This window comes from Panthera pardus, unplaced genomic scaffold (assembly GCF_024362965.1).
Source record: "Panthera pardus isolate Hobbes unplaced genomic scaffold, ASM2436296v1 HiC_scaffold_8, whole genome shotgun sequence".
In the NCBI taxonomy this organism is placed as follows: Eukaryota; Metazoa; Chordata; class Mammalia; order Carnivora; family Felidae; genus Panthera; species Panthera pardus.
In genome coordinates this window covers 52,624,959-52,652,161 of record NW_026527013.1, presented here as the reverse complement: position 1 = coordinate 52,652,161, position 27,203 = coordinate 52,624,959, and the positions used below count along the sequence as shown (strand labels likewise).

General features: G+C 48.1%; 1 protein-coding gene across 2 annotated transcripts in view; it reads right to left on the bottom strand.

Annotated features, from left to right (window-relative positions):
- The window catches only part of SLC6A11 (solute carrier family 6 member 11), a 135,028-nt gene that overhangs the window by 94,469 nt on the left and 13,356 nt on the right, over positions 1–27,203 (bottom strand). For both annotated transcript variants that reach the window (XM_019428150.2, XM_019428149.2), the window contains exon 5: positions 11,855–11,987. In XM_019428150.2, coding sequence (XP_019283695.1) covers positions 11,855–11,987 — 133 coding nt within the window. The remainder of the gene's footprint in view (positions 1–11,854; positions 11,988–27,203) is intronic.

The following is a 27,203-nucleotide window of genomic DNA, read 5'->3' as shown; positions in this document are numbered from 1 at the left end:
CCTTTCCAACCTTCCTCGCTGCCAGGGTTCCCGCTAAAGGTGACGCGCTGTCATTCAAGGCCAAAGAAAGGGTTGAATCAAGATGCTAAACTCCTTTGACTTAATGTGACAATCTACAGCTCTCCCCAAACCACAGTTGTGGGAGAAGCACTCCCAACTGGGCACAAAAGCCCCCTCGCAGCGGCTCAGGCTCCGGGTGTCCTCGGGCTCTGGGGGCCCAAGGGCAGGGACCTCCCTGCGCCGGCTGCCTGGGCTCTCTGCATGCAGCTCATGAGCGCTCTAGTTTCCTCTCTGAATGCAGACATCAGCCGGGCCACTGGGAGAGCCCTGCCACCAAGGCCGTCCCCACTTGCTTCAGGCTGCAACAAAGGCCACTTGAGGGCCTAGAGACAGCGCTGCCCAGTTCCTTCCCTGGGCCTGTTCTCTTCCCTTTCACACATCTTTCCCTTTTATTTCCCCTGCCCCCTTTACTCCTGCTTTATGCCTCATTGAATCCATTAGCCACTTTAGAGGGTGCTCCTGAAGAATAAATTTTCTGTGTGGGGCTCCTGGTGGTTTCCCCGCTGGCGGCTCTAACCCGCCTTGGTGGGGGGGGGGGGGGGAAGGCACACACTCTGGGGAGGAGCCTCCCAGGGCCCCTCTGGGCTGTGCGTCCATGAGGCAGCTCTAGGGCAGACCGCCTGGAGTGGGTGCCCTCACCTGCCCAGGGGCCCCACCTTGTTCCTCCCCCATCCCAACAGGCTCTGGTCCCCCCAGGATCTTAGGGCACACAGCTTAAGCCCTACGAACTTTGGTCTTCTCATCTGCAAAATGGGGTAATTGTCACACCTTTCTCACAGGGTTATTGTGAGGACTCAGTAGGTTAATGTAATTAGAGCCTTAGAACAGGGCCTGGAACAAAGTGCCACTTAACCATTTGCTTTACTATTAACATCATGCAGACAACACGGGCTGTTTAAGAGTCCTGTGCCACCTCCAATTCTTCTACTTGTTGGTGAATGAAGGAAGGGGAAGAAAAAAAAAATCAATTCAAGGCTATTTGCAGCTGTTTCTCTGTGTGTGTGTGTGTGTGTGTGTGTGTGTGTGTGTGTGTGTGTGTGTGTGCGTGCGCTCATGCGCGTGTGTGTGTTTTCTTTTCTCCTGCCTTGGTGTCCTAGAGCTCTGAAAAGAATAAAAACAGAGCCCCAAAGCAGTGAAAAGGCAGGATTCTTCTTAAAATCCCAGCTAATCCTGCAGCTTCCTTTAAAGTGGCAATAGTAGGAGGCGGGGAAGAGACCAGAATTGTTTTTGCAGTGCCCTCCCCTCCCAACCTCTGCTCCTGGAGACCAGGAAATGAGGGGGAAAAATCCATAAATCATCCACCAAGAGGAGGACAGAGGAAGAAATTGGGCAGAGGAGAGAGCAAAAACCAGGAGCCAGATGGGGAGGGAGTGGGGGGCAGCATGAGGGGACACCCTGACTATCTGGTGGGCAGGACGGCTGCCTGCAGAGGGCAGAGTGTCCGGGACCAAAGCTGGGCCAGCCACCCCCATTCCACAGTCAAAGGACTTTAAGGTCTCGAACCCCTGTGCACCTTCTGGCCCCACAGAACAAGGATGCCACGCCAAAAGTCGACTGATGCGACCACTTCTCTCCATTCCGCTGCTACCTCTGCCTTGGTCACCTGCTAACAGGGCTCCCACAGCCTGTCTCTCACCCATCCACTTGCAACAGGCAGCCAGAATCAGCTTTTAAGGATGAACATCATATCATGCTGCTTAAAAACGTTCAGGGGCTCTCCATCACACTTAGAATAAAATCCTGCCCTTTCCCCATGACTTGCAAGGTCCGACCCCTGCCGACTTCCCCTGCCCCATCTCATGCCATCACCGATTCTATCTGGACTCCCAGTTGCTTCGCTGCACATTCACCAGATCCTTCCCATTTGAAAACTTCACATGTGCTGCTCACCCGGCCAAGCCCTGCTCGTCCTTCCCATCGCAGATGGACACCTCTCTTGAAGGAACGCTTCTCTGACCCCTGCGAAGGGTTCCCCCGCCCTTGTTCTTTTCTCTCCCAGCCCCACTTGTCTTCCATCCATAGCATTTCTGTTACTTATTCATTCTGCATCTCCCCCAGCAGGCCGTAACTCCACGGTCTGGATTACCCACCGCTGAGAAGAACCCCCAGCCTGGTACCTGGCACACAGTAAGTATGCAACACTCACTGGATGAATTAATGAGTGAATGAGTAACATCCATAGCAAGTGAGCATTTGGACACAAGAAATAGCACATCTGCGGGCTACAAAGGCTGGGGTGAGATTTTAAGGACCTTTCAGAAAACCTCTGCACTGCAGCTATCACTAACGCTTTGCAGTGTTTGAAATCATCCATGTTTTGGGTGACAGCAGTTTATATTAGTTTCTTGTTAGATGGCAGAGAGTCTGCGTGAATTAGTTGCACAGATTACAGACCCACTTGGGGCGCCTGGGTGGCTCAGTCAGTGAAGCGGCTGACTCTTGATGTCAACTCAGGTCATGATCTCACAGTTTGTGAGTTCGAGCTCCGCATCAGGCTCTGTGCTGACAGTGCAGAGCCTGCTTGGGATTCTCTCTCTCTCCCTCTGCACTCCTCCCCTCCCCCCCCCCCCTTCTCTCAACATAAATAAATAAACTTAAAAAAATTACAGATCCACAAACTTTTTCTGTGAAGGAGCAGAGAGTAAATATTTTAGGCTTTGTGGGTCACATCGTCTCTGTCACAACCATTCAAGTCTACTGCTATACAGTAGCACAAAAGCAGCCACCTACAATGCCTACAGGAAGGGATGTGGCTATGTTCCAATAAAACTTTATGTACAAAAACAGGCCTTTGGCCAGATCTGGCTACTCCCTGAGTTAGACTAAGGTTTAGCAAAGCTACAAAGGAAGGACAACCAGTAATCACCAGTTTTTTCCATCTTCAACAAATATGCATAGAGGTACCAGGAAAATATTGCAAAACCACAACATTGCTTCACATGCTGTCATTTGATAAAATAGAATGAAGACAGGAGCATACAGAAGTTATTTGAAATTGCTGTTTCATAGAATATACAGCATTTCATTTGTATTATTCTGCGTGTCAGCAATATGTTTGTACAAATGGGAAATCCTAAGAGCAATTTTCACTCTGGAGGTACTGAAGAGCTACTGAGGGCTCAATATTTGTTGCATGTGTGGGTGAGTAGATGGATGGACAATAAATGGAGAGGACAGGATGTTTGCCAGGGTAATTACAAAAGGCGAGTTGGTCAATAACTGCATGAGACATAAAGGGAGAAGTTGTCAAAAATGCCTTGGTGGTTTCAGGCTTATGAGACCAGGGGAGGAGTGGGTGGCAGGGATGGTCAAGATGAATTTGGTTGATGAATAAAAACAAAAAAATAAGGACAGAGCAAAGATAGTCTTTTCAACAAATGGACATCCACATGCAAAAAATAAATAAATCTAGACACAGACCTTACATCCTTCACAAAAATTAACTCGAAATGATCATAGACCTAAATATAAAACATAAAACTATAAAGCTCCTAGAAGATAATTGGAGAAAGCCTAAGTGGCTTTGGGTACAGCAATGACTTTTTAGACACAACACCAAAGGCAGGATCCATGAAGCAGGTGATAAGATACACTTTATTAAAATGAAAACTTCTGTTCTGCCAAAGATAATGTCAAGAGAGTAAGAAGAGAAACCAAAGACTAGGAGAAAATAGTTGCAAGAGGGGTGCCTGGCTGGCTCAGTAGGTAGAGACTACGACTCTTAATCTCAGGGTCGTGAGTTGGAGCCCCATGTTGGCTGCAGAGACTAGTTTAAAAAATAAGCTTAGGGGGGCACCTGGGTGGCTCAGTCGGTTAAGTGTCCAGCTTCAGCTCAGGTCATGATCTCACACTTTGTAGGTTCGAGCCCCATGTCAGGCTCTATGCTGACAGCCTGGAGGTTGCTTCAGATTCTGTGTCTCCCTTTCTCTGCCTCTCCCCCTCTCACTCTGTCTGCCTCTCAAGGGCAAATAAATGTTGAAAGATTAAAAAAAAATAAGCTTGGGGCACCTGGGTGACTCAGTCACTTAAGCATCTGACTTCGGCTCAGGTCATGATCTCACAGTTCGTGAGTTCAAGCCATGGAATGGACTCTGTGCTGACAGCTCAGAGTCTGGAGCCTGCTTCGGAATCTATGTTTCACTCTCTTTCTGCCCCTTCCCCACTTATACTCTGTCTCTCTGTCTCAGTCTCTCTCTCTCTCTCTCTCTCAAAAATAAACATTAAAAAAAGATTTAAAGAACAATAAGCTCAAAAAATAGTTGCAAGAGGGGCACCTGGGTGGTTCAGTCAGTTGAGCATCTGTCCTACTTTGGCTCAGGTCATGATCTCACAGCTCATGGGTTTGAGAGCCATGTTGGGCTCTGTGAGGACAGCTCAGAGCCTGGAGCCTGCTTCGGATTCTGTGTCTCCCTCTCTGCCCTTCCCTTGCTTGTGCTGTGTCTCTCGTTCTCAAAATAAATAAACATTTAAAAAACATTTTTTTAAATAGTTGCAAGAGACACATCTAATAGAGGATTGTTATCCAAAACACACACACACACACACACACACACACACACACACAACACTTAAAACTCAACAATAAGAAAACAACCTGATTATAAAATGGGCTCTGGGCACCTGGGTGGCTCAGTCGGTTCAGCATCTGACTTGGCCTTAGATCATGATCTCATAGCTCATGGGTTCAAGCCCCGTGTCAGGCTCTGTGCTGATAGCTCAGGGTCTGGAGCCTGCTTCAGATTCTGTGTCTCCCTCTCTCTCTGCCCCTCCCCCATTCATGCTCTGTCTCTCTCACTCAAAAATAAAAATAAACATTAAGAAAAAAAAAATGGGCCCAAGACCTTAACAAACACCTCACGAAAGAAGATACTCAGATGGCAAGTAGGCATAAGAAAAATGCTCTGTATTATGTGTCATCAGAGAAATGAAAATTAAAATAATGAGACAATGGCCAAAATCCAAAACACTTGGATGTTAGCGAGGATATGGGGCAATACTAACTGTAATTCACTGCCGGTGGGAATGCGAAATGGAAGACAGAGTGGTAGCTTCTTATAAAACAAAACGCTCACCATACAATCCAGCAATCACACTCCTTGGTATTTATCCAGAGTTGAAAACTGATGTCCACACAAAAATCTGAACACAAATGTTTATAACAGCTTCATTCATAATTGCCAAACTTGGAAGTACCCAAAATGTCTATCAGTAGGTGAATAGATACGCACCCTATGTTAATTGCAGTATTATTTATAATAGATAAGATATGGATGCACCCTAAGTATCCATCAGCAGATGAATGGATAAAGATGTGGTATGTATACACAATGGAATATTACTCAGCTATGAAAAGAATGAAATCTTGCCATTTGCAGCAACATGGATGGATGTAGACGGTATAATGCTACATGAAAGAAGCCTGACAAAGACAAATACCATTTGACTTCACTCATACATGGAATCTAAAAAACAAAACGAACAAATAAACAAAAAGCAGAATCAGACCTATAAATACAGAGAACAAAGTGATGATTTCCAGAGGGGAGGGGGTGGGAGGACAGGCAAAATGGGTGAAGAGGTGTGGGAGGCACAGGCTGGAATGAGTAAGTCACAGGAATGAAAGGTAAGACATAGGGAGCATATGAATGGTATCATAATAGTGTTGTATGGTGACAGATGGTAAGTCCACATGTGGTGTGCACAGCATAACATATAGAGATATCCAATCACTATGTTGGACACCTGAAACGAATGTAACATTGTGTGTCAACTATCAAAGAAAAAAAATTAAGGTGAATGGATAAACCATGATACATCCAGACAATGGACTATTATTCAGTGCTAAAAAGAAATTAACTTTGGGGGGCACTTGGGCCTTAGTCAGTTAAGCGTCCGACTCTTGATTTCGCCTCAGATCATGATTTCATGGTTCATGAGATCCAGCCCCATGTCAAGCTCCCTGCTGAGCCTGGAGGCCTCCTTGGGGTTCTCTCTCCCTCTCTCTCTGCCCCTCCTTGCCCCTCAAAATAAAAAAAGCATAAAAAAAAAAGAAATGAACTTGTAAGCCATCAAAAGACATGGAGAAACCTTAAATGCATATTACTAAGTGAAGGAAACCAATCTGAAAAGGCCACATACTGTATGATTACAATGATAATGACATTCCGGAAAAGTTGAAACTATGGAGACAGTAAAAAAAAAAAAAAAAAAAAAAAAAAAAAAAGGATGAGTGGTTGTCAGGGGTTAGGGATAGGAGAGAGGAAAAGGTGGGGCACAGAAGATTTTTAGGGTGGTAAAACTATTCTGTAGGATACTATAATGGTGGGTACGTGTCATTATACACTTATCCAAATGCACAGAATGTACAACAAGACTGAAACCTCGTGTAAACTAGGGCCTTTGGGTGATGATGAGGTAGGTTCATCAACTGTAACAAATGCCCAACTCCAGTGGTCGGTGTCGATAAAGGGGGAGGTGACACGTGTGTGGGGGCAGGGGGATACATGGGAAATCTCTGTACTTTCTGCTCAATTTTGCTGTGAACCTAAAACTGCTCTTAAAAATAAAGTCTTTAAAAACAAACTACAAAAACCAAGGACACAGAAAAATCACAAAGATGTCTCCATGTTGTGAACACTTGATTTCAATTATCTGGAGTAAAACTGTTTATCATGCAGAAGATGACAAGTTACAAACAGCCTGGAAGTTTCCTCGTGAAGAAATCAAGTATCTTAGAATCCTACATCTTGGCAGAATTTAATTAACAATTGAGAAAGGTTTTTATTTATTTTTCTAATTCAGACTTCTAGAATTTGGAATTGTGCCTAAAGAGAGAAAAAAAAAAGCTATGCAGAAATAAACCATAGCTGTTGCCTTGGGGTAGGGAAATAAACACCTACTGTGTGCTTAGAACTATGATCAATGTGCTCACGCTGAACTTGCACATGAACTCCCAGCTGAGGGCATGAGAGCAGAGGAGGATCAGGCTTAGGGAAGGCAGACAGACCCAGGCTTGAATCCCGGCTCTGCTCCTTCCAAACAGGGTGGCCTTGAGCAAACCTTGCAACCTCTCTGGGCCTCTACTCTCTTATTTGTACAATAGGGTTTGACCTTAAAAGCCAAGATGCCTCCCAGCTCTGACATGCTATGTTCCAATATTCCAGAGCCAGTATGCAGCCATTAGAATCCCCACATTCACAGCATCTGATTCTCTAGCTGTTCTATTGTGAATGCTAGCACTAACACACTAAATTGCAATGGCTTATCTGTCTGTGCCTGCCCTGCTAGGCACACTCTATGGGGACAAGATGGCCCACCACCCTCTCTACTGGATCCCAGCACCTTGCAGGGCGCCCCAGGCACAGGTGAAATTCATCCATTCCACAAATGTTTATTAAGAACAGTTAGGTGGCACCTTGCTACGTACTGAAGTTTGAATCTAGTTTGTATCTTTCCAACCCACAGCAGCTTCTTCTGACAGGAGATGCTGCTCACTCTGACCCTGGGGACATCCTGAATGCTGGCCTCTGTGATGTCAGAAGACCGTAAAGTACTCAAACAGGGAGCAGGAGGGGAGGGCACTGAAGGACATTTGCGGAGACCATCTGTGGGGGGTATGCTAATATCAACACAGATCAGGAGCCCACACACTGCCTGTTGAGCCACTGGAGAGGGTGGCTGGGCCTTCCTCTATGGCCCCGTCACAGACTCATCTGTGATCTACTCATTTGTGACCTGATCCCAAACCTCCATTTAGACAGTCATCTGTTAACAGATGAGTCTGTAATGCATGCCTCCAGCAGCAAGAGACACGTTCAATGAATTAAGTTAAACCTGGGCCAGGAAACTTTTCTCAAGCTAATGAAATTTCAGAATTTTCTGCTGAAGTCTGAGTATGGGAAGTGGGCTGGAACTCAGTCGTGGCCTGGACACGAGCAGAAAGACAGGGTTCTCCTTCTTTGGACAGCCTCATGAAAGTGGCTCTGGTCATAGGCAAGAGACAGGAGCGGTGGCTCCCCACTCAGGAAGACTCATATGACCTGTGTTTATTTTTAGCTGTTTTTGTACAGAACCTGAAAAACCTTTGGACCCTAGGCTTATGTCCAAGGTGAGGTGGACAATAAACAGTAAGAAAAGCAACAGACCCTCTCCTGAGAAGACACCATGTGCTGATGGGGGACCCCTGGTCTCCTTAAACTGTTAGAACCTCATCATATATAAAGAGCTGAGGAGCTGCGCCACCAGACTCTAGTTCCTAACCTGACACTTGTCACTTACTCCCTGTGTGGCCTTGGACAAGTCCCTTCTGCTCTTTGAGCCTAAATTTCTTCACTAATAAAATGTCAGGGGTGGGGGTAAAGCACATGGTTTCTGAGAAATCACAACAGCTCTGGAAAACCACATTCCATCCTGATGCTAACCCTGGTCTTGAGCATGGAACAGGGGAAGAGCCCCTGAAACCCAGCCTTCAGGAAAATGCTTAATTGGCTCATCGGATTTCAGCATTTCCCTTAAAACCACCATCTTATTACAGCTGCAACCAACAACCACTGAGCCCCCACTGTGTGCTATGTTATCTCATCAACTGCCTCTTTATAATCAGCGCATAAGAAAACTCATTATCGCTACACCACAGAGGGCAGGCAGGATAGTACTCTCATCCAAAGCCCAGGCTATGTGGCCACCAAGGCTTGGGGTCTGCTTCCTACCTGAGGGTCCTTAAGCAAGTTACTTACTCCGTCCAGGCCTCAGTTTCCTCGTCTGAAACAGAGATAATGACTGCCCCTGTCTCCTGGGCTTGTTTCAAGTTCTAAACGGAGTGGGCATGTGAGGCACTCAATGACCATCACCCGTTACTATCACAAGTACTACTGCCCTCATTACCATGCCTACTAGTGATGAGAGAAAGTAGGCTCAGGCAGAATGCGTGAAAGGACATCACTCAAAATATCACAATCTTCTAAAATTTGATCGAGTCCAAGGACAGGCAAGATGGGAGCAGCACGGGGTCAGTGCCGAGGCACAGTCTTCATCCAACTCAGGCCAGGCTCCTCAATCTCTCAGCCTCTGGGTCTCCACCTATGAACTCAAGGCAGTATCTCCCCAGGTTGTGGGATCTCATGTGCTAATGTGGATGAAAAATGCCTGGCAGAGTGTGCAGCGAACAGAAGGCTGTGGATGAATGTTCTCTCCCATGCTTCCCCATATGTCTCTTTTGAAATCTCCAAGAATGCAGCCTGCTAGTCCTTCCTTGAAACCCAGTCCCTGCATTAGAATTCTCAACACACAGGCTCAACAGCCCAGCCAATGGCAAGTGGCCCTATAGTGGGACTCAGCTTCCTCCTAAGAGCCAAATGGAACCAAATTTTGCTGTGGCCCATGTTCTGGGCCCAAGAGCTCAAGGCTACATGTGCCCACATGGACAACCCAAGTACATGCATGCACTAATGCCTTATCCAATGGCCCTCGCCCCCACCACACACAACTGCTAGCCAGCCAAGCCTGCTGGCCTTGGCATTGACTCCCAAGAAAGTGGTAATCATGGTAGAAGCAGTGTCCCTTCCCTTTGCACTTCACAAAGCACTCTCACATATATTAACTGGGTAGGGTAGAGGCTGTGTTTCATTCACCTTTAGATATCCATTGACTAATGCTAGGCAGAGAGTAGATACCCAGAAACAACTTCTCATATGAGTAAATTTTATCATTATAATAAGATTTTTAAGAATCACCATTATTTAGCACTTACTATTAGTCACACACTCCGCTAAGCATTAAATACGCATCCTTGCATCTCATCCTGGCAATCACCCCATGAGACAAACTTAATGATCAATCTCCATTTTGCAGAAGAGGAAACTGAGGCTCAGAAAAGTTAAGTGATGTGCCAAGGTCACAGCTAGCGAGTGACAGACCTCAGATGTGAATCCTGATTCCAAACTCTGGTTCTTCACTCCTCCAAGTCATTCTCCTCCTCTTTAGCCAGAAGAGGCAGCAAAAAAGGGGACAGGAGCAGCGTGTATGTAGTCTAAAGAAGTACATCAATAATGCACTGATTTTTAGATTTGGAAAAACAGAAAAATTCTATTGTTTTCATGATGCAAACTAGAGAAAGCAAAGATTAGCAAAATCATCTAGGCCGACAGAACATGAGTCTCCGTTCTCCTTTCTCTGGTGCACCAGGCAAATTTATGATTACTTTCTAGTACCTCCTTAGCTCCCTTACCACCCTCAGCATGGAAACTTGTCAATATCTCTGTTCTGCTCACCTAATTTCCCCCCAGTAGGTATGCCCACCAGTCAATACCTACCACTGTGGGAAATGAGGGAACCACCTTTTGTAAAAGGACCCAGAGTGGTTAAGTTCCCATCTCCTTAGAGGTTTGACCTCCAGTCCCTGATCCAGCCAACAGCTTAGAATAAAGGTGATGCCTACCAGAAACAGGCAGGCAAGGAGTGAGATGGTCAGGGTGACTGGAATAAGAAAAGCTGCAGGTCCCCTTTTCCACAAGAAAAAATGGAATAGCACAAATGAGCAAACTACTGGCACTGACATTCAGCTAGAGCGTCAGGGCAATAGGGAATGGTGAGGACTGTGGCCAACCAGAGTATCCCTAGAAGGCGGTGGCTACTGCTCAGCTCCGCCAACCCAGCTGCTGTGTAGGCATGCAGGCCCAGTGCTGCCAAACCTTTCAACTTTCCAAAGGATACCAGAATCATACTTCCTTTTCCAACATGAAATCTCCTGATTTTTAAGTGTTGGCAACTATGCTTTTATTTTAATGTATTTGAGAGACAGCACACACACGTGTGCGCCTGTGCACACACCAGCAGGGAGAGGCAGAGGGGGGGCGGAGAGAGAGAATCCCAAGCAGGCTCCACTGACAGCATGGCGCCCAACGTGGGGCTAGATCCCACAACCCCTGGATCATGACCTGAGCTGAAATCAGAGTAGGCCGCCCAACCAGCTGAGCCACCCAGGCATCTCTACTTTTTTTTTTTTCCTTAAAGCACATGAGTGGGCGGGACTTGTCCATGAGCTACATGTACAACATGTGCATTGATTCTTATGGCACAGATGGCTGTGCTCACTAGACTTCCCCCCGTGTTCCCCTACATCTTGAGCCTCCCTGGCAGGCAGCTGAGGCCATGCCTCAGGCTCCAGCCAGGTGCCTGTGAGTGGGAGAGCCGTGCTAACTTCCTGGCCAGGGCTGTTGAGACCTGGCTGCTTCCTCCCACTTCTCCGCCCCCCCCCCCCCCCCCCCAAGAGGAGATGCAGGTCCTGGAGGCCACACAGTACAGATGGCACGGCAAGGCAACGAAATGGACGCAGCTGCCCTCCATCCACAGACTCTTAGTGGGTGAGGTCCTGGGGCCTATCAGTGCAGGCAGCCAGCATTTCCTGCCCTGGCACATGCCTGAAGCCCACGTCTTCATTACAAAAACTACATGGTTGTACTTCAGCACTTCCAGTTTTCAAAGCATTTTACCTCCCCTTTCCTTGCAGAGCTCTCAGTAAGACAGGACAGGCTTTGCTATTTCACAGACAAGCAAACTGAGGCTCAAAAGGCAGAACTGACCAGCCCTGAGGTGTGTGGCACGTGAGTGGTGCACTGGGTTCTAGCTCTGAGCTCCTGAGTGGACTCCCAGTCCAGTGCTCCTCCTACCTTCCAGCATAAGAGCTAACTTTTATAATTCAAACTCGGGGCACTCTCCGGGTCACCTGTGATCTTATACAAGGACAGCTCATGTCCTCCCCTGCTGGTGGCTAGTTGCTTGAAGATGCACCTCTTACCTTTCCTGTGGACTTGGTCCCCTTCCAGATGCAGAAGTAGCAGATGGTCCAGGCTGCCAGGAGACACAAGGCCAGCTCCCAACGGAGGTTCCCAATGTGCTCGATCCCACCTGAGATGGCCAGGACCCGGCGCCTGTGAAGGGGAGAGGGGAGAGTCACGGGGGCTGGAGACCCACCCTGATCCCACCCGGGGCAAAGCTAGTGCTATAGGGAAGCAGGAATAGGCCACCCAATCATTCACCTGCCTCCCCTACCACCATTTGCCAAGCATCTCCTCTGAGCCAAACCCAGAGCTGGGACCCCAGCGAGGAACAAGACCCAGCCCTCTGTCTTCGTGGATTCACTCATTGGGGAAAGACAGACCAGTTAGGAATGGTTTACAGTAAGTGAGGCAAGGGCTAAAACGGAAGAAGTAGAGGGGTTCTGGAAAGACTGAGAAGCATCTAGCCCACCTGACGACTCCAGGAGACTGAAGGACTGTCCATACACATTCCAGGTGGGGAATTTCAGTGGGAGCAATTATACAACCCTGGCTTGCTGAACTAAACAGCAGCCAATGAACTTGCTTTGGCCAATAGCACCCGTGTCACTTGCAGAGCCAGGTGAGGTGATTCACCATGTTGCCTTCTCCTACTATTGCTGTGATGACAGAGTATGTGTCAAGATGGAGCCCCTAGGAGCCTGACTTCCTGAGTGACTACACATGAGCCTTCCTGCTACCCTCTGTCAAAGATGTTGTGTGAGCAAGAAAGCAACTTTGCAGCCTTAAGCTACTGAGATCTTTGGAGATGTTTGTTATTGCAGCAAAACCCAACCAATGCTGACTGATACATGGGGTTAGGGAAAGCAGTCTGGAAGAAGTGATATTTGAGCTAAACCATAAAGGATGATGGGATTCAGCCAGGAGAGAAAGGGACTTAAAATTGTTTTAGATGGAGGGAATAGCACAAGCAAAAGCCAGAAAACAGAGTATGGGATTCTTGGGGAATACTGGAACATAGGGGTCATAAGGGAATCGCAGAAAACGTAAACAGAGACGCATCCCTGGGAGCCTTGAATAGCAGGCCAAGAGTAGGGATGTCCCAGAAGGCCCAGGCCACAGGAGGGGGAGGACCCCAGGCTACACTGAGTCAATGCCTCGAGCCACAGTCTTCCTTCAGAACCCATCAATCCTTCAGGGTTGACACAGACCTGGCTCCCAGAGCCTACGCCCAGGGTTTGTGTTTCTTTAAAGTCAAACTTGCCACGCTCCATATTGTGCAGAACCGTGGCACTAACACAAACCCCCTCCAAACTCGCTCCACGAACCCCATTCTGGCTGCCAAACCACCCCCGTCGGACCACGCCAGTCGTCTCAGCACTCTGGGAACATCCTTTGAGCAAGCAGCTCCCATCCCACCAAGCATGAAAGCCTCCCTCAGTGTCTGTCTCCCTGGGAATCTGCTCAGAGCCTGATTCTGCATTAATTACTCAATGACACCAATTAGCACTGGTCTACAGGCTCCCTCCAGCCCCAACCCCTGCTGGAGAAATCAGGCAGGCCCCCAAACAAAATTGGGCTGTGTGGATTTATTTGAAAGGAAACCAGCTTTCAGACCTATTGCTAGAAGTGCGAACATCCACTTAAATACACATTTACTGAGCACCTACTATGGACCAGGCACTATATTAAAACTGTGAATTAAAACAAAAGCATGTATGGCTTTTGCCCTCTACAAGTATAAGTTGGACCAAAAAAAAAAAAAAAGTCCAAGTTTTTAAGGAAGGAGATAGCCACATCATTGTAACAGCAATTTTTTTTTAAATTTTGTTTCTTATGCTTAGTAGTCTCTGGCTTTAATTCCGTTAAAAACTATAGGCCATTAAATGAAACCTTCAAGAGTATCTATTATCATAACAGAATAGTGGGCCTCAGAGCACGGTCCTTGTGGAGTGCTTGCTAAAAATAAAAAAATTCCTGCATCTCGTCCCAGACCTACTGAGTCCAGATCTTTGCCGAACGACTCCCCCGAAGCTGCATTTTGCCGCACCCGCCCAAGGATTGCTTATGCGTGGGAAGGCCTCAGCACCACAGAAGTAGAGTTTCCTGACAATGAAGGAATAACCTACACACCCCACCTGAATAGATTTTTTGAAGAGGACCTAGAGATGGGGTCTGATATCCTTTGAGAAGCTCCTGAAGGACTGGACTTTCTCCTCCCCCAAAATACTGTGATGCACCCACTCACTCTCAAAATTCTGCAGGGAACCTCAGAGTGTTCATCAAGGACCTTGTTTCTCGATTAAGAGTCTCGTAGCCTACATATATCTACCACCTTACAAACTGCCCCCGACAGCATCCTGAATGCCCATGAGGTGGGCATTCCTTCTCATTCAAGAAGAAATAAGCCCGCTCAGGAGAGAAAGTGGGCCAGTGCAGATGGTGTGCTTTTCCCATTCCACTCCAGGCTGTGAATTTTTCATTAAAGAAGCACTTACATGAGGTCCCCAGCTAGCAGGGGTGCACATACACATATGCCTTCTTGTTGATGTAGTTGTTTTCTGAACTGGGACTTGAAAACTGGAAACGGCATGGGGACAGAGGGACAGCAGAGGGGGCAGAGCAGCCAGGAGGGAGCTGGCTCAGGTCCCCTCTCTTCCACATTTTGGATGCCGCAAACTTTTGAGTCATGCAGCCTGCTTCGGCGCCCTCTCGCTTAATTGAACAATCTAATTCCCAGAATGGGAAGCAGATTACTAAAAGCTACGCAGGATGAATTGCTCTTTTGTTTCACCACACACTATTTGAAAACATCCTCAAACTATTTTCTTTAGGTTTTACCAGCACTGACTCTAACTAGCAATGGACCTTGGGTTTCTAAAGATAGAAGGCTCAGGGGCCAGGTTCTCAGCCTGCAGGGCTGTGGGTTGTTTTGAAACCCACAAGGGCAGCCTTTGAGAGTCCAGGGGCTGGGGCACTCAACTCCGGAGACTTGGAGAAGGCACAGCTCTTCCTGGGAAAAAGCTTTCTTAATGACCCTCCCCATGAAGTGCTGGAGAGGAGAAAGGTCTGAATAAGGAAGAGTTTGCTGCCAACACCCTGGCAAAAAAAAAGGGGACCAAGGAACAGACCTCCTGACACTGTCCAGGGAGCGGGAAATGTTGAAGACTAAACAGAACTCTTTGGAGGCATTTACTCAAGTTATTCTGAACACCTACTATGAGCCAGGCATGGGAGCAGGTCCTTCACGAGGTATCTTTTTCAGACCACACGTGTAGAATATTTCTGGAGATAGCTACCCAGAGCTTGGCAGTGTGGTGCCTCTGCTTCTCCAGCCCCTGGCACCTGTAGAGATGGACTGGGTTCAAACTGAGCGCTGTTCCTTACCAGCTGTATGACCTTGGGGAAGGGACATCGCTTCTCTGAGTCTCAGCTTCCTCATCTGTAAAATGGGAATGACAATACCTCCCTTTGACAGGTTTCCAAGCATCATTTAACCCTCCCAACAATCCTTGAGGTAAAGAGAATCACCATCATTTCAAAGATGGGGAAACTGAGGTGTGAGCGGTTCAGTAACTCACCCAAAGTCATACCAGGAGCAAGCAACAGAGCTGGGATTTGAACCTAGGGATCCTGGCTCCAAAGCCTGCACTTCCAGCCTCAATGCTAGCTCTGAGATTCCCCTGTAACACTAAAATCACTGCCTTCTTCTCTTCTTCATTAATGAAAGCTGTCATTAAACGCATGCTCCAAAGCTATCTTACGTGTTTTTGCATATAACATAAAGGTAGTACGCAGCACATGTCCTTCGTAATTTATTAATTTATTCAAGTAGCACTTAGTAAGATGTCTTTAGTGTGCCAGTGGTACACCGGGGGTCCATAAAGAGCTCATGTTCTAATGGGGAAAGCAGACAAGAAAATAGAACTGGGCATAGAGAGGATCAAGACAGAGAAATCATTGGGACCATCATCGGGGATTTGACCAATACCAGGATGCGGAGATCAGAGTGAGCCAGGAGATCAGAGTGAGCCAGAGAGATCCTGGAGGATAGGAGGGAGTCAGCAAAGAAGGGCGGGGAGCACTTGGGGCAGAAAGGCCACCAGGGGCAAAAGGCTGGAACAAAAGTTCAGTGAGACCAGGGAAAGGCATGACATGTTGGGTAAGCACGGCAGAAGCCAGGGTGAGAAGTGGGGTGACGACAGAGCTGGACTATGAGCCTTGCTGAGGGGCTAGGGCTTCATCCTGAGGGCAACAGGAGCCTCATTGAATCTTAAATAGGACTGAGACCCTATCAGATACATATTCTGGAAGACTCTCTTTGGCTGCAGTGGGAAGAATGGGCAGTAAGGGTAGAACGGGTCAGGGCTGCCTTAGTTTGCATAGTAATTAGGGAGGGTCTGGACCAAGGTAGGGGAATGGCCCTAGAGGAGAACAAGTGGGCTTGAAAAAAGCACAGGAACAAGGTGACTGCCTAGGGGTGGCAGGTAGGAGGGAAGAGGGGGTTCCCAAGTGACACCCAGCTTCATACTTGGATGGATGGCGGGCAGGTCATTAGCTAAGCAGGAGTGAATTGTCAAGAAGGTTGGAGGAGGAAGAGGTGAAGAACCAATCTTTTAGACAAGATGATTTTGAGGTGCCTGTGGGACACCTACGAAGCTGCAATGCCCAGAGGCAACTGGGTCTCTGGGTGTAAAGCTCAAGAAAGAGACACAAGGAGGAGATTCAGACCTGAGCCATCAGGGTGTTCTGGGAGCACATGAGGCTCCCTGGGGAGAGCTGGAGGAGGAGAAGGAGGCAGGGGGAGGACGTGCACAGAGCCTCCAGAACCCCAACATTTACAGGACAGGAGAGGAAGGGAGGAGCCCTTGCAGGAGGGAGACAAGTGTGAGCAGAAAAGCAGGGAGCAACAGGATAAGCAGGCATCCCTGGAGGCGGAGGGCATTCCAGAAGGGGAAGCAGTCCACCTGCCACGTGCTGCAGGGCAGCCTGGCAAGACGGAGGGTGTCAGGGGATTTGGGACCAGAAGGTGGGAGTGAGGCAGGGAGAACAGATCCTCGTGGGGCAGACTTCAGACAGCTCTGAGTGAGGAGCAGACATGCAGTGGGATGCTGGTGGGACCCTGGTGAGTTTGGCTTTTATGGGTCAGAGACCATGGTATCTGGAAGGGCCACACAGAACACAAGAGCTGTTTTACTTATAATGGGGTAAATGTGTTGGGGAAATCAAGAGGCCAGTTTGGAAGGAAACCATCCTTATTTTTTTTTTTTTTTTTTTTGAGAGAGTGACAGCAAGCACATGCCCATGAGCAGGGGAGGGGCAGAGAGAGGGGACAGAGGATCCAAAGTGGGCTCTGCGCTGACAACAGATGCAGGGCTCGAACTCAGGAACCGTGAGATCACGACCTGAGCCGAAGTCTGGCACTCAACCCACTGAGCCACCCAGGCGCCCACAAACTGTCGTTATTAAGAGACTGCCAGGAGAGAACTGGAAGGAGCTGGAAGCAGAGGGGACTATGGCAGGTGCCACATGAAAGCCATACAGCTCATTACATTCAGTTCACTGTGAGGGTATTATTAGACCCATTTTATGGGTGGGGAAACTGAGGCCAAGTGAGGTAAAGGAACTTGCCCAGATTAGGACTTGAAACCAGGTTCTTCCGGTGCCCACACCCTTTCCCCCACTGCTGCCCGCCAGAAATGGACCCCAGCAAGAGGATGCCTCTCACTCAAGGCTTCTCCCCCATCCTTCACAGTCTGAGGGAAAATGGCTGGGTTCCCAAATCCAGTCTCCAGACATCACCCTCATTTCCATCTCAGTGTCTCATACATAGAGAGGCTGAGTCTGGAGGGGAGGAAACAGCCTCACACCTGGGGCTTCCCTAGCTTGCAGAGCCAGGAATGGTCTGACCCCGGAAAGCGGAGAAGGAGCAGACAGCCAGGCCCCTCTCCTCCACCGGCAGAGAGCCTGGGAGAGGCCATGTGGGAACAGCTCCCAGCGTGGCTGGCTGGCCGGAGAGGCCGCCTCATCTTGATGTCCAGCACGGAGCCGGCAAACACATCACCTTTCTTTAACCTGCCACGGAGTAAGTGTTGCCAGGGACGCACAGACCGCCCTAAAAACTGGCGCTGAGGGGCTGGGCTATAAATAGCCTTGCTGGTCTTCCTTTCTGGTCTCCCCAAGCAACAAACAAACAAAAAAGGGCCCATCACCAAAACTAATGTGCCTTCCCTGCCCCCTCCAGAGTTTCTCTGCCTTCGGGGTTCTGCTCTCACTTCTCTGGGAAGAAAGAAGTGCAGGCCCCCAGCTCTGACTTGCTCCTATGAGCCCCAGCAGAGGTCCTAAATGCCGCTGGAGGCACAGGGCAAGGACCCTCCTTGTCAAGCAACTGAGGCCTCTGCATCATGCCATCTTCCAGCAGATAGTTATCAGGTGCTAACTCCATGCCGCGTACCCTAAGGACTAAAGCCACAACGATGAGTGAAGCAGGGGTGCGCTGAGAGAGCACCCCCTCAGGTTGTCGGAGAGCTTACTACCCAGGAGTATGAAGAAAATAACAAGGACCATGATAGCCTGGATTTCCTCATGCTCACTCCCAAGGTAAAGGCAACAGTTGTTCCCATTTTACAAGTGGGAAAAGTGTGGCTTAGGGAAATTAATATGCCCAGGAAGGCTGAGGCAGAATCCGAAGCCTCACCTGTTCGACTTCAGAGGCAGAGCTTGGAGCCACTGTCTGGTCATGGGGAAGACGGAACAGAACTGTGTCATTTACAGAATGACCTAGGTTGGCACGAGGAGTCAGGAGCTACTGCTCCAATTTCTTCCGTCACTGCAGAAATCCCCCTAGGCCATGCGGAAGTCCCCATCAGCCCCCAAGCACACCTTGACTTCTCCACCTTACAGGATTCATTCCTGTAAGGAATTCTTCCTCATTCTTCCTCATTCTCCCAAGCTGTAAAAATTCTACCTGTCCTTTAAGCACCAGCTCAAATAACACAAAGCCTCACAAAGTGTATTCTTGGTCCCTACCCATATCGTAAGGGTTAGTCCATCCTTTCATCTAAAGGTTAAGCGAGCATCTACTGTGCACCAGGCACTCCTAGATCAGGGGTCAACAAACTTTCTTTAAAGGCCAGTGTGTAAATATTTTAGGGTCTGCAAGCCATATGGTCACTGTCCCAACTATCTATCTTTGCAGTGTGAAAGCAGCCATACACAATTTATAAACAAGTGTGGCTGTCTTCCAACAAAACTTTATTTACACAAATAGGCAGGAGACGGGGTTTGGCCAGTGGTCTCTAGAACCCTGTTCTAGGCTTTCCAAAGAACAGCAATCCTTCAAGACACTCAAAAGTTCTCACCAGGACCTCAGTGGAGAAAACGAAGTACACTGTAGCCCTCCTTTGAGAATCTCAATGATCATCAGAAAATTAAAGGTTCTAAGGAGTCCTGCGGTAAAGATACTTTTATACTCTGATTAACCCAATGTTTCCCAAATTTATTCAGAAGTATTCCCCATTAAAGCCAAACTAAAACCACAATGAGATACTATTTCATATCCACTTGGGTGCACCTACCAGGATGGCAGTAATCAAAATAACAAGTGTCCTCTAGGATGTGGAGAAATGGAACATCATATATTTTTGGTGGAAATGCAAAACTGGTTTAGCCACAATGGAAAACGGTTTGACAGTTTCTTAAAAAGCTAAACATACAACTCAGAGGTTCCACCCCTAGGTTATTCCTAATAGCCAAAAACGGAAAAGCACCCAAATGTCCATTAACTGACCGACAAAATGTGGTGTATCCATACAACGGAATGTTGTTTAGCCACAAAGAATGTTATTTATGACGAAGTGATACATGTGATAACATGGGTGAGCCTTGAAAACATGCTAAATGAAGTTAGTGAGACCTTGCATGACTCCATTTATATGCCAAGTCCTAACTAGGCAAATTTAAGGAGACAGAAAGTGGAGGAGTGGTTGCCTGCAGGCTGGAGGAGAGATGAAGTGTAAATGGGTACTGAGAGCCCTTATGACGTGCTGGAGATGTTCCAAACCTGTATTGTGATGAGGTCACGATCGGCAGTGATTCAAAATCACTGACTTGCGCACCTACAAGGGGAGCGCTTTATGGAATGTAAACTGTAACCCAGTTACTAAGAAGTTGTCAGGAAGGGGGGCGCCTGGGTGGCTCAGTCAATTAAGTGGCCGACTTTGGCTCAGGTCATGATATCGTGGTTCATGAGTTCGAGCCCCTCATCGAGCTCTGTGCTGACAGCTCAGAGCCTGGAGCCTGCTTCAGATTCTGAGTCTCTCTTTCTCTCTGCCTCTCCCCTGCTCGCACTGTTTCTCTGTCTCTCTCAAAAATAAACATTAAAAAAAAATTTTTTTAAGTTGTTAGTAAGAAGTGTACTGTGCCATGTTTCTGCCTTTCCAAAGCAATACTTCCTCAAGGGCATTACGCAGAACACACACTTAGGAACAGCACACTGGCACTCTTGCGTCTGTTAGTCCTGTTTTGCTCCCATTGTTCAGGGGAAACTGAGGCTCCAGGTATTACTGAGCTTGCCTTGGATCACAGACGGGGCTTGCGCCCCAGTGTTCTGTTCCAGTGCCCCCCTGGCTGGAGGGTGAGATCCAGGAAAGTAGGAGGCAGTGAGGAGCGTGAGTCTAGAAGAAGGGACTCTTATGGCATCAAAACTCAGGGAAGAGCCCTAAAACTTGTGCCTCATGGGGAGACGTGAACAGAGGTACTGCAGGTCAGGAGGCAAAGTGCAGAAGGGGCAGGCCAAGCAACAGAGAGGCTGCCACGGCTTTGGGGAACCCGCTGGTTCTTAACATAGCGCATCCTCATGTGTATTACCTAGGTCCCACGCAGCAGAGAGGATCTCACCACCCACAGCTGGGGTCCCAGGACCCTCCAATTCCTGACCCTTTCTCCTCCTCACCAGGACTCATCATGGCCCAAAAGTGCTGCCCAAGCCTTTCCAGCCCCACCCCACGGGCCCCCACAGTACCACACCTCTGCATCACCAGCCACCAAAAGCTCTGATGAAGTCTGACCATCTTTGCCACCCCTCGTGCCTCTGAGATGTTCTGTGCCGAGGCTAGCAAAGAGCTACTGTCTGCCAAGGAGGGACAGCATGCAGGAGAGGCACACGTGCCATTAGGAAAAGCCCTGGACAAGGAGCTCCAGAGTGGGGAGGAGGGGTCTATTCCCAGCTCTGGTGTCTATCACCAGGAGACCTCCATCCTTTGAATGTCACCTTATCCACCGGGAAGGGGGGCAGGCTGGACGCAGAAGTGAGAGGAGCTACCATTGGTCAGCTACTCACAATGCACCACTGTCCCTTCACACTGACAGCACCTTGAAGGGTGGAACAGGTACACCATTTCACCAACGAGGGAACAGAGGTTCCGAGGGACCCCACCAATAAGTGGGAGAGTCAGGTTCCCCAGCTTTGGTGCTTCTTCCCCATCAAGATGTCTACCAGGGTCAGTCTAGAGCAGACGTGAGGATACATGTGTGTCAGGCATCTTGACAGTTTCATATACTTTCTTGTGGTTTCATTAAATATCATCTGGACTAGGGATGCCTGGGTGGCCCAGTTGGTTAAACGTCCAACTTCAACTCAGGTCATGAGCTCACAGCTTGTGGGTTCGAGCCCCACAGGGGGCTCTGTGCTGACAGCTCAGAGCCTGGAGCCTGCTTTGGATTCTGCGTCTCCCTCTCTCTATCTGCCCCTCCCCTGCTCTCTCTCTCTCTCTCTCAAAAAATAAACATAAAAAAATCACCCAGAATAGAGTTAATGCACTGAAATTTGGTAACAGCCCCTTATGCATTATTCTGTGCCTGAGCCTGAATTAAAGTCATTCATTAACACCTGTGCCACCAGCTACAGGGCCATAAGCTATACACCAGGAGGCCAGCATCAATTTACATCTGTCATCACAGTAGATCAGAGTCTTTGAGTGTCACAAGCACCATCTGGCTCAGCTGAAAACAACAGTATTCTTTCAAAATCAAGATTCAACCATTTTCCTAAAGGAACCTCTTGAAATCCAGCAAAGACATAACCCAACAGGTGCTTTTGTTTGGTTTTTGCTGGGCACCAGAGCCTTCTCTTCACCCATTCCCATTCATTCCTCCCTCCTTGCATCAATTATATTCTCCCCAATCTACTAAAAAACTCTTCCTTCAAGGACCTAGGTCCAGCAGCCTGCAAAGAGAAGGGACATGCTGGTCAGATTCTGCCATTAGATAAAACAGGCAGCTGCCCGCATTTCAGACACAGGCAAGAGAAGCATGGAAGGGAGAAGGGGCGAAGGGACGTGGGTGGGGTGGAGAGTCCTTCTCTCAGCCCAGTTCTGGCTCTGGCTTGCCAAGAGAGGCAGTTTGGACAAGTCCCTTAACCTCTCTCTGCCTCAGAATCCCCTGTGTGGGATGAGGACCCCCACAGTGATGTTACATCATTTATCCCCTGGGTGGGTGGTTGGAATTGAAAAAGCGTGGCTGGAGGGCATGCTCCGGGCCAGGGCACAGGGCCAGGGCTTCCCCTTCCCCTGCTGCACCATCAAGACATGAAAGAAACCTCAGACAAAGCCCTGTGGTTCACTAAATTGCTACCTCTCATTATTTAGTGTAAGTCATCCACCATTTTTTTGTGTGTGAATACAAACACACTCGTGGCTGATTTTATATACAAATATCTTTACTCCACCAATGAACAAAAGATAATAGATCATAGCTCTTCAGCACTTCCTAATAAGCTGAATTACTCCTCCTCCGCCTCCCATTCTGCGGGCAAAGAAAGTGAGTTGCCGGGAGGTGTAAGTAAGGAACACACAGCTCATAAGTGGAAGCCACAGGGTTCAAATTCCTGTCCTGGGGCCCCAAAGCCCAGGTCTCTGCATCCCCATACCGCATCACCATTCTTTTAAAGAGCATTTCAGTAATTCTGCGTACAAGCAGTGCTTCCACTCTCAGCTCATTGGTGCATTCAGACTGCATCAGCAGTAGAAGGGTTAACCGCTCCCTCTTGGGGCAGGGGCTCTGGGTGAGCGGGCACCCCAGGGCTGACAACTGAGGGCAGATAGCTTACCGCTGGTGGGGGGGGGGGGGGCGGAGCGGGAGCGTCACCTTGGGGCTCTATCACTGTCAGTGGGGGACAGGTGCTGCATGCTGCTTCTTGAAAGCGGGGGCCTGGGTCTGACTTCGGGGGTGGTTACCAGGCTAGATCTAGAGGAAACGAGGGAGCCACAACAGTGGGCTTTGACACGTAACCCCTCTCAGCTTCAGCAGTGTGGACATTGGAATGCTATCGTGTGTGCTGTTTTTTTCCTTTATTTACTTAAACATGCTTCCTACATCTTCTGCAAAAAAAAACATGGACTACTTTTGCAACAAGGAAATCGAGTGTCCACTGGAGAACCCACTTCTGTAAAAGGGAGCTGACCTTTACAGAATTAAATTCCTGAACCTGGGAATTTCTTTTCTTCAACACACAGAGCAAAAAGAAAGGTAAGAAGAATGGAGCTAAATGCATAGGGAAATACTGACAGGAAGAGATTCTGAATTGTTAACAACAGCCTCAAAGTTTGTGTCCCCCCAAATTATATGTTAAACCCTAACCCCCAGGGTGATGGTATTAGGAGGTAGGGCCTTTGGGAGGTGATTAGGTCATGAGGGTAGAGCCCTCCTAATGGGACGAGTGCCCAGAGAGTTCTCTTGCCCCTTCCACCAGGTGAAGGCACAGCGAGAAGATGGCCACCTATGAACCAGGAATGAGCTTTCACGACACACCAGATCTACCAGCACCTTGATCTTGGACCTCCAGCCTCCAGAACTGTGAGAAATAAATTGTTGTAGAAGCCACCCAATCTGTGGTATGTTTGTTATAGCAGCCCAAACAGACTAAAACACATATTTATAAATTATGTATATCTGATGCACAGAGGTATCTCATTCATGTAGCTGTTGTGTTTGAATCACTTACAACATTCACTACTTCTGCAACCAGTTAAATATTAAATAATTAGAAGGAAAAGGACAGAAAGTGCCAGTTTGGGTTTGCTTTGGTGCATCTCCTGAGAGCTAGGAAGGGCGGCCCTGGCCTGCTCCCTTGCAAGGGGGCTGGTGATCTCCTCCCTGCTCTCCTTAACTCAGGCCCCCAGGAGCCTCCCTGGTGGTGAGGATTGAGCACAGAAGGAGGTGAATTCCTCTGGTCCACAGGAAACATCTGTAGGGGGAGGCAGCCCCTCCCAACCCCACTGGAGAGCAGCGCCTTCTGGAGAAACCAGGGCTGCCCTGGGGACAGCCAGAGCCAGGAGTTTTGAGTTCTGGTGTATAAGCTGGGCAATCCCTCAGCTCTTCCAAGATTATGTTTGTTCAATGGGAAAACAGAATTGTTTTTCTTCTGCCTATCTCATGGGGCTGATATAAAAATTAAATGAGATAATGTTAAGAAAAACGGTTTATATGATAAATAAATAATGACTAGTAAGTCACTACCAGGGCTGTGATTAAGATGTGTCACTCAGGAGGGATCATTATCATAAATGACAATGTATTCTGTAACCTCTCAGCTCCTATTTTTTTAAATTATGAAATAATCATGTTCCTGGTTTTAATTTTTTAACTCAAATAGTACAAAAAAATTAAAAGCAAACAAAACTCTCTTTCTCCATGCCTGTGTGCCCCCATCCCACTCTCGGGTCACCACGTTTAACAGCTTCCTGTGTAAGGTTCCAGAAATATTCTACGAAAACAAGGCATGTACATATATTTTTACAATTATGGTATTATATACAACTTTCTACACTGTGCCTTTTCCACTTAATTTGACCTTAGAGATTTTTTTCCATATCAACACATTTTCTGTTCATTCCTTTTTAGCAGTTCTTGCGACGATACCACAATGTATCTAATCAGTATCACATTTTACATGTGTCCCTTTTTTTTTTCCAACGACGACAAATGATGTTGCCATTGGCATGCTGTTCATAACTAGAATGGTCACCCAAGTAGGATAAAGTTCCAGAAGTGGAATTTTGGGGACAAAGCTGACACACTGCCCAAGCACTGAGAGTTATTGCTAAGTTGGCTTCCACTGCCGTGTAAAAGCTATGAGAGAGTCCAGGCCAATTTGGAGCCTCCCCCCTGCCCCCATGAGGAAAAGCCCACCACGGATGCGTGCCAGAGGGTAGCTGGGAGGCATTAACAGATCATAGGGATGTGTTCTTACTTTCTCAGGGCACAGATTGGCCAAGCAGAATTACCACCATCCTCACAACACTGTTTCTGCCCATCCCTTCCCACCCACAATGCCCTCTCTCCGGCAGAAAACTCAATTTCATGCACTTGGACCAGGAAAGTGTCCCCCCAGCCCTGCCTCCTGCGTCCACCTGGCAGCATGGGTGATCTGTCTTACTCCTATTATTCCATGGATGGGGCCTTTGGAGGCAGCCCATGGGATGATTTCAAACCCTTTGGAAAGGCACCAAGGTCCTTCACACTCGGCTCCAGCCTTGCTGGCTGCCGGCTCTTCCCCCAACACCTCAAGCATTCTCCCGCTGTAGGGTCGCAGCCCCCCGCTACTCCTTCAGCCCGAGGCCTCATCCCCCACATCCACATGGCTGCCTCCCTCACTTCTCTCAGGTACCTGCTCAAATGTCACCTCCTTAAAGAGGCCCTCCTTGGTCCTGTGACACTCTTGTTCCCTGCCTGCTTTTTCTTCAGCAGAACGATCCTGACTTAACCTAATACTTTCTGTGTATTTGATTGTCTGCGAAGCCAGCTCCACCAGGAGAGTATGTTGTTCTGTTTATACCGTATCCCAGAACCTACAATGCTATCTGACATATAGTAGGTACTCAGTAAAGACTTGTGAACTGACCAGATGCTCTGGCTCCTGCCTACTTCCTCAGCAAAGCCCCCACCATTCCCCAGGCTCCACATGCAGTAGTATGGCAGGTAAAGTCTACAAGCCTCAACATTTAGCTTCAGGTCTTGCTTCGGTTCTTGCTTAAGCTATTTCTCCACCTGGCATGCTATTCAATCACTCGGCTGGCAAACACATAAACTTCTATTCACCCTTCAAAACACAGCTAAGCCTCATCAACTCCATGAAGCTTTCCCCAAAGCCCAGGCTTCCTCATCTTGGCCCAATGCAACCATCCTACACGTATCTGTTGCTTTATATTTCAAAAAATCTTTTATTTTATTACATCTTTACTTTCCAGCTTCCCCCACCAAGCTGTGTGCTTCTTTGGGGACAGATAGCACCGCCCCCTCATGTTTCTGACTACTGATAAGGTGTCCAACACCTAGTAGGTTCTCAGAAAATGTCAAAAGAACAACCAGGTGAAGAAAATGCACTGAGAGTTCTCCAGGTCCACCATGAGGGGCATACAGACCTGGCTGATGAGACTTCTCTAAGAATGTTTAAAAGAATCCACGCAGACTTTCAAAGATGTGGATGACCTCTTCCTCGTAAAAATTAGCTACCACATATTGAACACTTGCCACCGGGAAAGCATACAGGCCTCATCTCTTCTAACACTACTGAAAACCCTGAGAGTTAGGTCCTATGACCCTCCCATCTTCAGAGAAGCAGATGGAGGTTTAGGAGGGTAAGTTGCCCAGGGTCATGCACTGGGCTGGTAGAGGAAGCGATGACTTAAACTGGATTCTAGAACTTGCCGCTCAAGTCTACACTGTGCACGTCAAGGAGGTAATACACTGGGAGTGGAGTACTCCAAACTAGCAGGAGTAGACGGTGCCATGCAGTGCTGGGTTTTGACTTAGGGAAGGGTCGGGGGGCATTTCTGAACCTGCAGTAGGAGGCACTATGGCTGCTTCAGACACACAGGCTGACGCTGCATGAGGATCAGCCATGAATCCACACCTGTAGAGGCAGGGGTGAAGTGGGGCACCAAACCTCAGTACCAGGAGCTAACTTGGGCACCCCACTTACACCCCATCAAAGTTAGTATGTGTTCTCCCCTTTAATCCTCAACAGAAATCCAGAGAGGCTGGCAAAGCAGGGAATGTGACTAATTTCCAACTCACAAATAGGAAAGTCAATCACAAACATTCTCTTTCTGCACGCAGTCCTTTCCAAAGGGTCTAAACTATACCGGGCTCAAGACAGGGGAGGACCCATTCAATCCTCATCTCAGCCCTGCAGGTGAGTGTTATCATGATCATTTCCAATTTACAAATGAGGACAATGAACTTTGAGGAGTTAAGAAACATCTGTCCAGGGGCGCCTGGGTGGCTCAGTCGGTAAAGTGTCCGACTTGCGCTCAGGTCTTGATCTCGCGGTTTGTGAGTTCGAGCCCCGCATCGGGCTCTGTGCTGACA